This window comes from Pongo pygmaeus, chromosome Y (genome assembly GCF_028885625.2).
Source record: "Pongo pygmaeus isolate AG05252 chromosome Y, NHGRI_mPonPyg2-v2.0_pri, whole genome shotgun sequence".
NCBI classification, from domain to species: domain Eukaryota; kingdom Metazoa; phylum Chordata; class Mammalia; order Primates; family Hominidae; genus Pongo; species Pongo pygmaeus.
Genome location: NC_072397.2, coordinates 36,613,561 through 36,629,219, shown reverse-complemented (window position 1 = coordinate 36,629,219; position 15,659 = coordinate 36,613,561). Strand labels below are relative to the sequence as shown.

General features: G+C 38.1%; 1 protein-coding gene across 1 annotated transcript; it reads right to left on the bottom strand.

The window, feature by feature from the left end:
- Positions 1 to 12,215: 12,215 nt before the first annotated feature.
- Positions 12,216 to 14,308, bottom strand: LOC129025901 (testis-specific chromodomain protein Y 1-like). Its single transcript, XM_054473456.1, has 2 exons — positions 12,714 to 14,308; positions 12,216 to 12,279 (listed from the first exon to the last, which is right to left on the bottom strand). The coding sequence occupies exons 1-2, from the start codon at positions 14,306 to 14,308 to the stop codon at positions 12,216 to 12,218; spliced, it is 1,659 nt and encodes a 552-aa protein (XP_054329431.1).
- Between the last annotated feature and the right edge of the window lie 1,351 nt (positions 14,309 to 15,659).

Here is a 15,659-nt window from a genome sequence, read left to right as displayed (position 1 = left end):
TTGGTTACTGTAGCCTTGTAGTATAGTTTGAAATCCGGTAGCTTGATGCCTCCAGTTTAGTTCTTTTGGCTTAGGATTGGCTTGCCAATGTGGGCTGTTTTTTGGTTCCATGTGAACTTTAAAGTAGTTTTTTCCAATTCTGTGAAGAAAGTCATTGGTAGCTTGATGGGGATGGCATTGAATCTATAAAATACCTTGGGCAGTATGGCCATTTTCATGATATTTACTCTTCCTACCTATGAACATGGAATGTTCTTCCATTTGTTTGTATCCTCTTTTATTTCATTGAGCACTGGTTTGTAGTTCTCCTTGAAGAGGTCCTTCACGTCCCTTGTAAGTCGGATTCCTAGGTATTTTATTCTCTTTGAAGCAATTGTGAATGGGAGTTCACTCATGATTTGGCTCTCTGTTTGTGTGTTATTGGTGTTTAAGAATGCTTGTGATTTTTTTACATTGATTTTGTATCCTGAGACTTTGCTGAAGTTGCTCACCTGGTTAAGGAGATTTTGGGCTGAGACTATGGGGTTTTCTAGATATACAATCATGTCATCTGCAAACAGAGACAATTTGACTTCTTCTTTTCCTAATTGAATACCCTTTATTTCCTTCTCCTGACTAATGGCCCTGGCCAGAACTTCCAACACTATGTTGAATAGGAGTGGTGAGGGAGGGCATCCCACTTTACTTCCAACTACATGGTCAATTTTGGAATAGGTGTGGTGCGGTGCTGACAAAATTGACTTTGTGTCAGTTTTCAAAGGGAATGCTTCCAGTTTTTGCCCATTCAGTATGATACTGGCTTTGGGTTTGTCATAGATATCTCTTAGTATTTTGAGATATGTCCTATCAATACCTAATTTATTGAACATTTTTAAAATGAAGTGTTGTTGAATTTTGTCAAAAGCCTTTGCTGCATCTATTGAGATAATCATGTGGTTTTTGTCTTTGGTTCTGTTTATATGCTGGATTAAATTTATTGATTTGCATATGTTGAACCAGCCTTGCATGGCAGGGATGAAGCCCACTGGATCATGGTGGATAAGCTTTTTGATGTGCTGCTGGATTCGGTTTGCCAGTATTTTATTGAGGATTTTTGCATCAATCTTCATCAAGGATATTTGTCTAAAATTCTCTTTTTTGGTTGTGTCTCTGCCAGGCTTTGGTACCAGGATGATGCTGGCCTCATCAAATGTGGTAGGGAGAACTCACTCTTTTCTATTGATTGGAATAGTTTCAGAAGGAATGGTACCAGTTCCTCATGTACCTGTGGTAAAATTCGGCTGTGAATCCGTCTGGTCCTGGACTCTTTTTGATTGGTAAACTGTTGATTATTGCCACAATTTCAGAGCCTGTTATTGGTGTATTCAGAGATTCAACTTCTTCCTGTTTTAGTTTTTGGAGGGTGTATGTTTCAAGGAATTTATCCATTTCTTCTAGATTTTCTAGTTTATTTGCGTAGAGGTCTTTGTAGTATTCTCTGATGGTCGTTTGTATTTCTGTGGGATTGGTGGTGCTATCCCCTTTATTATTTTTTATTGCGTCTATTTGATTCTTCTCTTTTTTCATCTTTATTCGTCTTGCTAGCGGTCTATGAATTGTGTTGATCCTTTCAAAAAAACCAGCTCCTGGATTCATTAGTTTTTTGAAGGATTTTTTGTGTCTCTATTTCCCACAGTTCTGCTCTGATTTTAGTTATTTCTTGCCTTCTGCTAGCTTTTGAATGTGTTTGCTCTTGCTTTTCTAGTTCTTTTAATTGTGATGTTAGGGTGTCAGTTTTGGATCTTTCCTGCTTTCTCTTGTGGGCAATTCAGTGCTATACGTTTCCCTCTACACACTGCTTTGAATGTGTCCCAGAGATTCTGGTATGCTGTGTCTTTGTCTCATTGGTTTCAAAAGAACATCTTTATTTCTGCCTCCATTTTGTTATGTACCCAGTAGTCATTCAGGAGCAGGTTGTTTAGTTTTCATGTAGTTGAGTGGTTTTGAGTGAGTTTCTTAATCCTGAGTTCTAGTTTGATTGCACAGTGGTCTGAGAGACAGTTTGTTATAATTTCTGTTCTTTTACGTTTGCTGAGGAGATCTTTACTTCCAACTAAGTGGTCAGTTTTGGAATAGGTGTGGTGTGGTGCTGAAAAAATATATATTCTCCTGTTTTGGATTGGGGAGTACTGTAGATGTCTATTAGGTCTGCTTGGTGCAGAGCTGAGTTCAATTACTGGGTATCCTTGTTAACTTTCTGTCTTGTTGATCTGCCTAACATTGACAGTGGGGTGTTAAAGTCTCCCATTATTATTGTGTGGGAGTCTAAGTCACTTTGTAGGTCACTCAGCAAATGCTTTATGAAACTGGGTGCTCCTGTATTGGGTGCATATATATTTAGGATTGTTAGCTCTTCTTGTGGAATTGATCCCTTTCCGTTATGTAATGGCCTTCTTTGTCTCTTTTGATCTTTGTTGGTTTTACTTCTGTCTTATCAGCAGCTAGGATTGCCACCCCTGCCTTTTTTTGTTTTCCATTTGCTTGGTAGATCTTCCCCCATCATTTTATTTTGAGCCTATGTGTGTCTCTGCACGTGAGATGGGTTTTCTGAATACAGCACACTGATGTGTCTTGATTCTTTATCCAATTTGCCAGTCTGCATCTTTTAATTGGAGCATTTAGTCCATTTACATAGAAGCTTAATATTGTTATGTGTGAATTTGATCCTGTCATTATGATGTTAGCTGGTTATTTTGCTCATTAGTTGATGCAGTTTCTTCCTAGCCTCGATGGTCTTTACAGTTTGGCATGATTTTGTAGTGGCTGGTGCCGGTTGTTCCTTTCCATGTTTAGTGTTTCCTTCAGGAGCTCTTTTAGGGCAGGCCTGGTGGTGACAAAATCTCTCAGCATTTGCTTGTCTGTAAAGTATTTTATTTCTCCTTCACCTATGAAATTTAGTTTGGCTGGATATGAAATTCTGGTTTGAAAATTCTTTCGTTTATGAATGTTGAAAATTGGCCCCCACTCTCTTCTGGCTTGTAGAGTTTCTGCCGACAGATCCACTGTTAGTCTGATGGCTTTCCCCTTGTGGGTAACCCGACCTTTCTCTCTGGCTGCCCTGAAGTTTTTCATTGTTAAAAGCTATTATTATAACGTGCAATTGAGAATACTGTATATAAATTTAATCTCCAGGTGTGGTAGAAGAGTAAAAGTTGCTTGTAGTGAAAATAAATTCTAGAAAGACATGGAAATGTACGTTTTGCCTAGAGGTAAAGGATTTTCTTTAGTTAACTAAAATAAAGCTAACTGTTTACTCAAATTGTGAAAATAGCTTTAAAAAAATTAATCTTGCAGAAGAAAACTCTGCGCACCCAGGCACTAGATTGGAAAGGGTGTTATGATTTTTTCTGCCATTAAGCATTGAAGTGAAAACACAACAAAAATTTCTTGAAACATTAATCTTCTCTTTAGCAAATTTTTAGAAAGTTGTTAAAACGTTGTAATAAGTTTGTGAAAATCTCACCTCTTTGTCAATCTTCTAAGGTTAAATATAATTTTACATAAGTTTTCATTAAGCTTAGGGTTAATATTGGGATATAAATACAAGGGGAAAATTTGTCATTCTGAAAGAGATTATTATGTAATATTGAAGGCTGATGAAAATATTTCTGCCCTTTCAAACATTTCTACCGACGGTATTTTGGCTAAAACAATGATTTATGGAAATCTGGAATTGGATATCATAACATTAAATGTCTTCATCCTCTAAAATATTTGGCAGGCTTCCCAGAATAAAATTTTAAGCTCAAGGATGTGTTTTCTGAAACCTGTGTTTTGGATGCCTCATAGAGCCCCTGGAGCATTAAAAAAAAAAAAAAAAATTAAACTGTTTTATAAAACATATTTAAACACATGTGATTTTGATGGTAATATTTTATTTTTTCAGAATATATTTTAGTGAGTAATATTAACACAGGTCTCAAAACCACATTGGGTTTTTCATGTTCTTAATATCTGAATATGTGCTATCAATTTTAATTAAGGTGATTATGTTAAGCTGTTGTAAATCACAGAAGTAACCAAATGTCTTTGCCTATTCTGTTTCAAACCACACTAGACATTTTGTCATTTACAGACATTAAATCTTCATCAAGAATAATGGCTTAAAATTAGCTGTAGAGCTTTACCAGCTGTTCTCACTGTAGGTTTTTTTATAACAGGAAACTTTACAGAACTTAGGAATAGCTAAAACGCTTATAAATATCAAGTAGGACAAAAGTTAAAATAGACTAATCTAACAGAAGAATGAAGCAATCTCTTTACCTTTATTTTAGAACATTTCTAATCCTTGTTTTGTTTTTTGAAGTCAAGTGCACTTTCTTTTAAACTAGTTACAGCTTTAACGCTGTCATTTGGTATACACCTGTTAAAAAAACTTGGAACACACTTTTTTCCCCTATGCCTAGTTCCTCTACATTTCGGAAGGTGTGTGTGATTATTCTTAATTTACAACAATATAATTGTTTTAATCAGTGCAACAAAAAATGTATTTTCATTTGCAACATAACCCAATAGAATAAGCTTGTTGATTTTCTAAGGCTTTGACTGGAAGCGTGTGCCTTCTTTAATGACTTACATCTGACTATTGGAACCAATAAAAGCCCTCTAAGAAACCCGGCCTTATACTTCGTTTACACAGTCCCAATACATGTTTTCTAATCTGTGGTAAGAAAAAAAATGCCACTTCCTATCAGGCCTAGGAACCACACGCCCTTGGAATCTCAAAAAACCGAGGAGTTTTTCCAAATAATATATATCTAAGGGTGAAACCTATGGCTGGACTCAGCTTTATAATGTCCTATTTAAGATTCCTTGTAGAATAGAGATTCATAAAAGCCCATGAGGAAAGCCCATGTAAAGGTATTTCTCACAGCACTGTACAAAAGTTGTCTGGCTAAGTGTAAGAAAAGTCTGTTTTGCCAATGACTAAAGTTTATCATGATTCATTCTTAACAAAAATTAGGACTAGAAAAAAGATATGTGTCTCAAAGTCTGTCACACCCCTATCACCAATTTCTCACTTCATAAGTTGTTTTTAAGATTTTCTTACAATTTTAATTAACCTTTTTTATTTATTTATTTTTTTCTGTCCACCAAAAACTGTAGCTGGTGAGGTCCAGCTACAGTTCTTGGAAAACAGTAAGATATGGGGAATAGAGAAATCTAGAACAATATTCTAATTCTGGGAATGCATTCCACAAATGTTTTCAGATAACAGAAGAAAATATGGTTCCTGTAACAGAATTTTTGCTTTGAAGGATCAAATCAAGAAAGCTAAATAAACCCAAGTCTCATGTAACAAAATCTTAACAGGTATAAATATAGCCACAATTATACGGGCATGTTAGCAGCCTTGAAGTATTTCAGCTTTTCTTACTCACCTTGTCTAGTTGTGATATGCTTTTTCTAATAATCGAAGCTGGTTTCCTTTTTTTGCCTTAAGTCTATCACACCTTAAAATGTAATGCAAATTAAACCATGCATTAACATGTCTTTCTTCTACAAATACTTAAACCAACCCTCAGTAGAATCCTACCTACTGTTTTCTACACAACATTCTTCTCCAGCAGAAAGCATCCGGAAAGATCAATACCCAATCTCCTAAGAGAAGTTAGAGTTTTCATTTCTGAGGGAAGACAAAGACAACTTAGCTACCTTTCCATATGAAAACAGCAAGGAAGTGGTTTCTGGAAGACCCCCAATCAACAGGTAAGGGCCTGACTCCAACATAATAATCAGACCAAAAAAAAGTGTAGGCACCAGTAAGGGATCTAACACAGAAAGTTGTGCCTGATAGCATGGCTGCAGCAACAGAAATAACAGAACTTTCAGTCCATTCAGATAAAATCTTGTACGAACCTCTCACTCATTCAGATGGGGGAACCAATGCCTGGCATAGGCAGGCTGTTTTCTGTATACTCAGAGGGCTTTCCGAAAATAAAGTTTTTTTTGTTTGTTTTTTTTTGGGGGGGGCATAAACCCAGTGAGATCTAGTGGGTAATGCCTGAAATATTTCTTTTTGTATTTGACTGGTTGCTCAACCCATATGAATCATCATTTCAGTCCGTGATTATTCCTGAGCCAGCATCCCAGGACAAGCTTTTACTTTAGGTCCTGTGCCAAGCTAAGCAGTCTTTGCAAATTACTACTTCTGACTGCTCCCAGGCAAAGTGCCTGGGTTAAGCTTTCTAATAGGTCCTGGGCCTGGGCAAAGCTAAGTCACACATTCTCCAAGACAGCTTGCAAACTAAGTACATATCTTTATTTTTTAGGCCATAAAAACCTTAAACCCCAGTGGACAACTTATTCAAGCTTCTATCTCTGCTGGCAGAGAGCTTCTTTTGCCACTTATTCAAACTTTTGCTCCAAACAGTTTCCTTTGTCTACAATCCTTAATTTTCTTAAATGTAAAAGAAAAGACTCTTAGTGTTATCTGAAATGAAAGAAAGGCTGTTACATCCTGGTGCATTGTTAAAAGAACAATATTATCTGAACCTGTGACATATTTTTGCTGTTTTCTTTTGATGTCAGGGTCTGTTTGAGTAATAAACTTTTCTCTTAAGATTAACTTTATCTTAACTCAATAGGGAGGTAGGAACATGTGTTTCACTAAAGCCTCTCTCAGGATTTTAAAAAAGCCTCTATAATTTTTATGTGTTTTTAACCTATTATGAATAGTTTAGAGCAGTTATGAAGTTTTGTACTGTTCACTAATAAGCCTTCCAGTAGGCTCACTAATTTTTTTTCACTCTGCTATAGGATCAATAAGACTCCAACTGAGTTATCAGCAGTCTATCCCTTCCTATTATGAATAAGAATTCTGTTATCAGTTCAACTTTTTTTTTCCTTTTCAGCCTCCCTTTTTCAAGATTTTGTAAAAGACATGTGGTTCATCCACAGATAACTCTGCTCTCTGTAAAGCTGCGTGCTTTATGGCAACAGTTAGGGTTTGGTTTAGGAGTAATGTATCATCAATTCAGGTACGATTAAGCACTTGAGTTAGATTTTGAAATATCTCTGTATGTCCACTGGGGTCATCAGGGGACATTTGCTTATGTTTTTCATTTTTTTATCTAAGTCCCTACAATGAGAAGAAAATTTCTACTATACTAGCATCACATCTATGGAGTATTTTCTGCAGGGGCAAGAGTGAGTTTGGGGTTTCTTTAGTGGCACAAGAAGACAAGCTGATGAAAAGGCTATTGGAGGTTCTAAATGAGGGTGGCATGTATGGCATTTAGAAGACATATTTGAGTGTTCCTCAGGGGTTTGTCTCTGACTTAATGAATTATCTCTTTGAAACGTGCCTGTTATGACTGCCAAGAGGGCAGAGTCAGTTTTACCGTGCTTAGAAAGATCTGGGTTTTCTCCCAGTCAAAGGAAGGTTGAATAAAAAAAGAAAAAATCAAACTCATTTCTTTGCCATCTGAAGAAAAGATATATCTGTTGAATAGTACTAAAACGAACACTTCCCTCAGACAGCTAGGCATGTCTGTCCTGGAGTTGTTAGGGCTGTCATGCCCTTGAGCAATAAATACATAAATAAGCCACTTTCTTTTTTCAGAGTCTCACAGCCAATGAAACTTCTGTGTTTCAGACAGTAATCTAGAGAGGTGCACACTGCAGATAGTTTGTGAAGTTTCTAAAGAAACATAGAAAAAACCCTTCCTATTATATTTTTCCCCTTTTGAAATAGCCCTGACTGAATAGAAAGATAGGATATTCCTTGTTTTTGCATTCCTCTTGTCTTTTCTGAGTCTGGTGACTGACATAGTTGTCCTCCATGGATGCAAGCTAAAACCTTCAACCACAGTTCCGGAGGAGCTAGAGACCAGGACAAGTAACGTTTACCTGCACAGGCTTTAGCTCTCCACTGGTGACTCCTGGTTGATTTCTTAAGCCTACTCAACCCAGAAGATAACCAAAGTAACTTGGGAACCTAAAAAAAAGATGGTATAGTCATTGGATTCAAGCAAGACACTTGTATAGAGTAAGAATTTTAATGCTATTTGTGGCTTCCCTTGCTAAGGCTTAGAAAAAATATTGAAATTGCAGGAAATAAGATTGATTGACTTTGAAACATAAAATTCTCTGTTAGTTTAAATGTCAGTGCTGCTGGAGGAAGAAGGTGTGCCTCGAAACAAGTAAAACTTGTATGGCTGGCTTTCATTAGACAGTACTTAACTAAAATGTGTCTCTCAAAGGCACCTTCTTTCTGATTATTGAAAGTGGAAATTTTCTGTTTACTGATAGGGCACAGAGTCTTATTATTGTTAGAGAGATATAGGAGAGAGAGGAGTTAAAAAACCAAGGGTTTTGTGCAAAGTACTGGCAAGGCTTCCCCACAGAGAAAAAACTCATTTCACTAGGTTGCATTTTAAGATCTAAAATGCTCCATGAAAATGCTGAATCCCAGGTTTATATACTCAAAAGTTAGAAAAAGAAGGTTAATGCTCTATCACCTGTCCCCACAGTATGTGTCTCTGCAGAAAAAAGATGTGTCTCACAAAGAAACTCTTTAGATATGTATGGTTGTGTGCAGGTTTTTAAAGAGAAATAACCAGCCGAAAGAGAAATTTTCTTTGAATGTATGCCATTCTCTACAGTGACGTGAATATCTATCATCGGTGGACAAAAAGATCCTTATCAAATAAAAATTTTTAGATCACAATTTTGAATTCTTCCCATTTGAAAGAAAAAAAATCACAAAATAGCAACTCTTTGAATTATATTTCTAATGACTGACTTTTACCAGTGAGCTTACATCTCCAGATCGCAACATTGCATACAAAGAAGAAACAGGATGGACATTAGCCACACAATGACAAAAAATAAATAAGTAAAATGCCACAGAAAAGCCTGAAATTTTCGGAGGCAACACTCTGATAGACTGTCAGAAACTGGAGTTAGTTTTGAGGCCTTCACATAACACCGTGATATAGTCTTATCCAGAAATCTTCAATTAACTTAGATATCCTTTCAGTCCTATGTGACAGCTGGATCCTCTGTGAAAGAAAATAGTTGGCACAGAGGCAAAATTTTCAACAGTGGAGGGTGAAAGGAGATGGCCAATGTGTCTCCCAACATCCCTTTCTCCTAAGCTTTGTAAGAATGGCAGGCAATCTATCGGATTTTACCTGGCACTTGCCCAGAGCTTTCTTTACTCTTCAGAAATTAAAAAAAGAAAACACAAATAACAAAAACAAACAAACAAAAACTGAGAACAAGGAGCAGATGTGAATGCAAATACAGGACAAGCTGCAGATATGAATGTAAGTAGTTTGGAATTGCACTCCTACTCACCTTTTTTATTTAATGGATTCTCACTCTGTCACTTAAGCTGGAGTCCAGTTGCAAGATCTTGGGTAACCACAAGCTCCATCTCTGGGATTTATGCCACTCTCTTGCCTTAGCCTACCAAGTAGCCCTCACTACAGGTGCCCACCACCACATGCAGCTAATTTTTTGTGTTTTTAATAGACTTCATGGGGGCTTCACCATGTTAGCCAGGATCATCTCGATCTCGACCTCCTTGTGATCTGCCTGCATTGGCCACCCAAAGTGCTGTGATAACACCCATGAGCCACCATGCCCAGCTACTAGTGACCTTTTTAATTAAAGCCTTTCCCAGTCCATGAACCAAAAACAAACCTTGCTGTGCCCCTGTGAACCAAAATCTATCAGGTGACACACAGATTTGTTTAATCTCAAGAAGATTAAAAATTATGAATGCAAAAGGGGAGATGATAGCAAATGTGTAATATGTTAACCTCTGGTGGAGTAGAGTCAGTTGCCCACTCTGAGAAAGAGTCTGATATTTTTATGGACTCAGAAGAAAGAAAATGTACTAACCAGTTTTGAAGAAAGCACTACTTATCTTTCCTGGGTCCTTGTGCCTGGAACTATTAATAGCTGATGCAATGACTCAGCTTGGCTCAGGAACTTGGCACTGAGCTGCACAAGAGCTAAAGTGAAAGCATGGCCCAGGACCTTGGCATGGGACCAGAGGCTAAAATGATAATTTAGAGAAATTTGGCTCAGAGCCTGAAGCATGTTTAGTAATATAAGGTGCCCTTTGTAACACACTGGAGTCCAATATGTACATGTTCTGAAAAAGAGACTATTTCTTGGAAGCAATCTGGTTACACAAAAGACACAACATTTTAATGCGGGGTCTTGTTTTTTTATCTGAGTAGCTGTGGACAGGTCTTAAGCACACTCACAAAAAAAGTTGGGATTTTTAAAAAAATATATTTGCTTTGGCCACGGGATTGTAAAGGATTCTTAAAATTCTGTCTGCAGCCTGATAGTCTGGGCTGTTTCTCTGCCTGTGGAAATTTTCCCAGTAATCCACCACAACTATGTAGCTTTTCTTTGTCAATACTATTGAAGACCTAGAAAGTTTCTGAGGGTCGAAGGCACATTGTTTGAAGTTTCCTATGTGCAAGGCTTTTCGTCCCGTGAAACAACCGACATCTTTGTAAATATTGTAAAATTGTTCATGCCTTCTTAGCAGTCATATCAGAAAAGCCCACAAGAAACAACTCACAAACATCAGAGAAACAGTCTCCCTGGAAACAATCAAAACAAAATTTTCTTACTCCAGGTTTTCTCATCTTCTTGATGCAGAGAATCTTTTAGTCACAACATCTTCAGCTTTTCCAGTTTTTACATCCAGCCCTCCATGTTCCTTACTACCCCTAGAGGAAATGCCCAATGAATGAGGCGCCAGTAAAGTGCAAGTTTCTTTTTCATTACAGTGCCTTAAACAAATAAAGTAAGACCTGGGGAAGTTTTATGATACATCAATACATATATAGAGCCTTTCTAATATCTAGCCCTTTTTTTTGGGTCTTAAATAGGAAGACGTTATGTTATTGCTGAGCCAAAATCTTACTGTTTCTGACAAATAGCCCTACAGTCAACAGAAAGAAGCTGGGCCAAAACACATTTCTTCTATAGCATGTCATAATAAATAAAAAGCAGTCAAAGAGAGAAAGAGTGAAGAAAAGACAAGATCCTAATCTCCAGTAGAAAGAGAGACAGAGCCCTTTGAAAAACCTAATTTAAGCCATAGTGATCCCATAGATAAGAAAAAGAAAAAAAGAAAAGTAGAAGAAAAAAGAAAGCAGGACACTAGCCCTTTAGATATTCCAGATCTAAACCTTTCCCAAGCCAGGGCTGAGATGACGTCTTTGGGTCTTTGCATTTTCTGGCATTTCTTCTTTTCTGGATGACACTGCATTCTTCAGTGCCTGCAGAAGAGAAAGCTTGTGGTATGCCTGAGTCACCTAAAGACCTGCAGGGAATTGTCACCTGTACCAGCACCTGACCTGCTTACCTCATCACAGATAACATGCAAAGCTGTGTGCAGTGCCCGGACTCAACCAACACTCACTCATGCATCTGCCTCCATTCTGTGCCTGGCACATCCATAGCAAACTGAAACCTAAGCCCATAGTTTGAGCTGAGTGCAGGCTGTAAGATGGGTGTGTAAAATTAGACAAGCAGGCTCAAGGGAAACTTGCACAAAGGTGACATCATCCACAGAGACTGTTGGCTGGTGAAGCGACACCCTAGAGATCTTATGACAAAGACGACATTCATCACCAGTGGCCAGTGGATTATTCAAATATGCCTATGTAATGGAGCCTTGATAAAAATCAGCAAGACAGTATGCATAGAGCTTTTGGGTAACTGAACACATACAGTGTTCTAGAAATTTGTGTGATCATAAAAAGAGACACTGATAATTTTAAAGGCCATACAGAGTGTAGGAGTCTTTGTTTGGTAAGAAGTTTCTGCCTTTAATAATGTGTCCAGAATTTTCACTTATTAACTAGGGCACACTCTAAGGTAACCTAAATCTGCACATTACAAACATTAGAACCTGGATATTTCCACAAAAATGATTCCATAATTCACTAATACGGTGCAACAAGTTTCACTTTAGAGAGATAAAGTTTTCTTTTGTTAACTGGGTAAGAACTAGACATTTATAAAGGAAAATAAAATCAAGTGATACCTCACCACAAATTCTAGTCATATGTTCAGTTTAGGAGAATGATCATCAGTGAATTTTGTGCCAGAAATATTTATTCTAAAAGAAAAGTCTTTTAATTTATAATAGTGTGTCTCTGAAGTGCTTGTGACACTGTAAAGTCAAGGGCACCATCTCATACAGTTCTGTGTCCTTCTGGGAGGGAAGCTAATGCTGCCTTATAACCCAGCAGAGGTATTCTAGCATATGAAAATAAGAAAAATCAACATTATTACAGGATTCTCTGTCATAAGCATCCAATAAAACACAACTCTGGTCTTGTGTATCGTAGTAGCCATAGATACACTTTATGGCTTCCAAGAAGAATCTAGTACCCAACAGTCTGCTTTTATATTTGGGCTTATGTGAGCATAAAATAACCACATTTGGGCAAACAAGCTGTTTTATTACTTCTTTTAAAGCTACAGTGCTTAAAAATGATGTGATAATTTAAATACCTGGCTTGGACATTTCCGGTTCTGTTTCCAAGCCTTAGCTATGGGTGAAACTGTTTTGGGCAATGAAGATGGATTAGGGCATCTCGCAACTCATGATGCATTTGGTTCAGCTTAGTTCTCGCGTCCTGAGCAGACAGACTGACAATTAAAACTCAACAGTTTTATTTTCAACATACTTTAACATGGATTCTGTCCCTTGGGCTGACCTCCAGATCTTCCTCAGCACCTCACACTCTCTCTCATTGGCCTGTTCCAACTCTAACTTAATATTACAGCGAACAAGGGCCTTAGATTCTTCCAGTACAATTTGATTATATGAGGCAAGCTCCTTAATTTGAATCATAACCTCTTGGGTGAAAGTTCCACTCAAAACTACCTGAGAGACCAGGCCTTTGGCACATGCCTCCCGTGCTGTCAGCTTTCGCCCAGCAAATAACATTTCATTGGCAGATGCTTTACCCATCATTTTTTGAAATGTAATAGTTGAACAGCCATCTGGACTCTGTCCAAAGGTCGTATAAGGGGTTTGGAACCAAGCCTTTTCATTAGCCCACACGAGATCACAAAGAGGCAGGATGGATGCACCTAGTCCAATGGCAGGGCCATTGACTGATACAACAATAGGCTTTTTAAATTGAATAAAAGTATTCACACAGTTCTTGATGGTATCCACCATTTCAAGGCTTGCTCTGTTTCTGTCATTCCTTAAGTGCTTCACAAAGTACCCAAAATCAAGACCGCAGCAAAAGACACTTCCAGCTGCACTGAACAGCACGAGCTTGCTGTCACCCACAGTAGCATTATTAAGAGCATTAACTATTTCTTTAATTACTTCTGTATTCAGTGCATTTTTTTCTGTGGATCTAGTTGATAGCACTATCTGGGTGAATCCATCCTCTTTCTTCACTACAATGTCTCTGTATGTGCTGGCACTTTCTGTTAGCTTTATGGTAAAGTACATCTTCTTGATAAAAGGCTGGTCTCTGCTGTCATCAGTAATATTTATTTGCCCACCTTTCACTCTTGGAACTGAGGTATGCATGTCTGTTTTTCCATTGGCTGCTAATGGGTCTATTAATACCACTATACCTTTTTGGGTAGCTGAACCTGTGGCCATTGAAGCAGTAACTGAGCCAGACATCTGCGACATTGGTGGGTGTATCTGAGTCTTGTTCTCTATTCTAGGCTGTTCTGCACCAGGATGTGACAAAGGGTCGTGGAGGAGTTTCCCTTCTGTCACCTTGAAGACCACTGTGTCCTGCTGATCTGCTGCAATAGGGTCCAGTTTCTCAAATTTCTGAAAGCCACTCACAGTTTTCTTGTCGTTAAAGGGGCTTTCAGGTGCAAGCGTCTTGATAGTTGAATTTATTATCTCCCTATTATTTGTGTCGGAGAGAATTGAAGATGCCTTTCTCCTAATGATCTTGCTGGCAGCAAATAACTTGCTGTTTTTGGATCTGTGGTGTTTATCCGTCACTAGCGTTTTAGGAGAGTTCTTAGAATAGCCCACTTTTGTAGATCTAGAAGTTCTTCTTCTGGCATTGTTTGAAAAAATTCTACTGGTTCTAGTCCATGTCAGTTTTTTCTGTTTTTCAGTCTGTCGTCTATTAAAATCAAGTATACATTTTTCACAGTTCCTGAGGTGCTGCTCTGGTTCCCAAGTGTCATCCTGTTCGTCGTAACCTTTCCACCAAACCAAATACTCTGTATTCCCATTTTTATCTTGTCTTTTGTCAACAATACTTTCAACCTCAAACTCCTGGGAAGCCATGAGGAAAGACATAGGATTGGAGCAGTTGCTGTGCCAACATTTTGTCAGTTGTGTCTCCACATCGCCACTCCTTTCTGCCTCCAGTTCTTCACCAGGTTCTGCATATGGATGAACCTCTTCTATTTCGTCACCACTGGTGTAGTGAAAATTGTGTGAAATAGCAGCTATGCTATGGTGCATGATAGCTTGCTCAGTAGCCTCAGGTGAGAGTAGCTAAATCCACAGCCACAACCTTCTGGTGTAGAACAGAAAGCTTTCTTCCTGCCTGTTACTCTTTGGTGTTTGTTTGTTTAATTGTGGTTGCTATGATGATTGTATGGAAGACTCTAATCTTATAACATTTTTAAAGTTACACTAGCTTACCTTCAGTAACATACAAAACCTTTACTCCTGTATAATGTACCTCCACTATTTCACTTATTGAGTCCTCAAAATTATACCTTTATTCAGTTTATGTCAAAAACACAAATTAGAGGTAGTTTTTTTATTAAATATATTTGTGTTTCAAGGTACGTGGAGAACATCTTGTGGAGGTGCATGTTGTTAATTGTTTTTTTTTCTTTTCTTTTTGAGATGGAGTCTCACCCTGTCACCCAGGCTGGAGTGCAGTGGTGCAATCTTGGCTCATTGAAAGCTCCATCTCCCGGATTCATGCCATTCTCCTGTGTCAGCCTCCCAAGTAGCTGAGACTGCAGGCGCCTGCCACCTAGCCTGTCGAATTTTTTGTATTTTTAGTAGAGACCGGGTTTCACCGTGTTAGCCAGGATTGTCTCGATCTCCTGACCTCGTGATCCACGCACCTCAACCTCCCAAAGTGCTGGGATTACAAGCATGAGCCACCGTGCCTGGCCAAATTTTGTGTCTTATATATTTGTACCTGTATTTATCTTTACCTTAGCCTTCGTTTGTTCATGCTGCTTTTGAGTGTCTGTCCATTCTACCCTGAAGTACTCCATAAGACATTTCTTAAAGGGTAGTCTAGTTGTAAAGGGTGCCAGCTTTTATGTGGGAATGTCATAATGTGTCCCTCACCTTCCATGGACAATTAGGTGGATTATAAGGTTTAGGTTTGACAGTTTTTTCTGACATCACTTGGAACATATTTGTCTACTGCTTTCTATCATCTTAGTTTTCAGATGAGTAATCTACTGCTTTTCAGTGATTATTCAGATAAGCGGTCCACTGGCTATTTTTAGGGTCCCTTTTACATGACTAGCTACTTCCTCTCCTTCCTTTGAAAATCCTCAGGATTCTCTTTGTATTTGTTTTAGACAGTTTAATTATCAGGTAAAATTTTTAGTTTATTTCTTTGAGTTTTTGTTACTTGGAGTCTGTTGAGCTTCTTGGGTGC

Excerpts from the sequence above, each read along its gene's own strand:
- LOC129025901 (XM_054473456.1), bottom strand. The coding sequence starts at position 14,308 with ATGGCTTCCCAGGAGTTTGAGGTTGAAAGTATTGTTGACAAAAGACAA. Across the intron at positions 12,280-12,713 it reads GGGACAGAATCCATGTTAAA|AATACCTCTGCTGGGTTATA; the intron begins GTATGTTGAAAA and ends TTCATATGCTAG.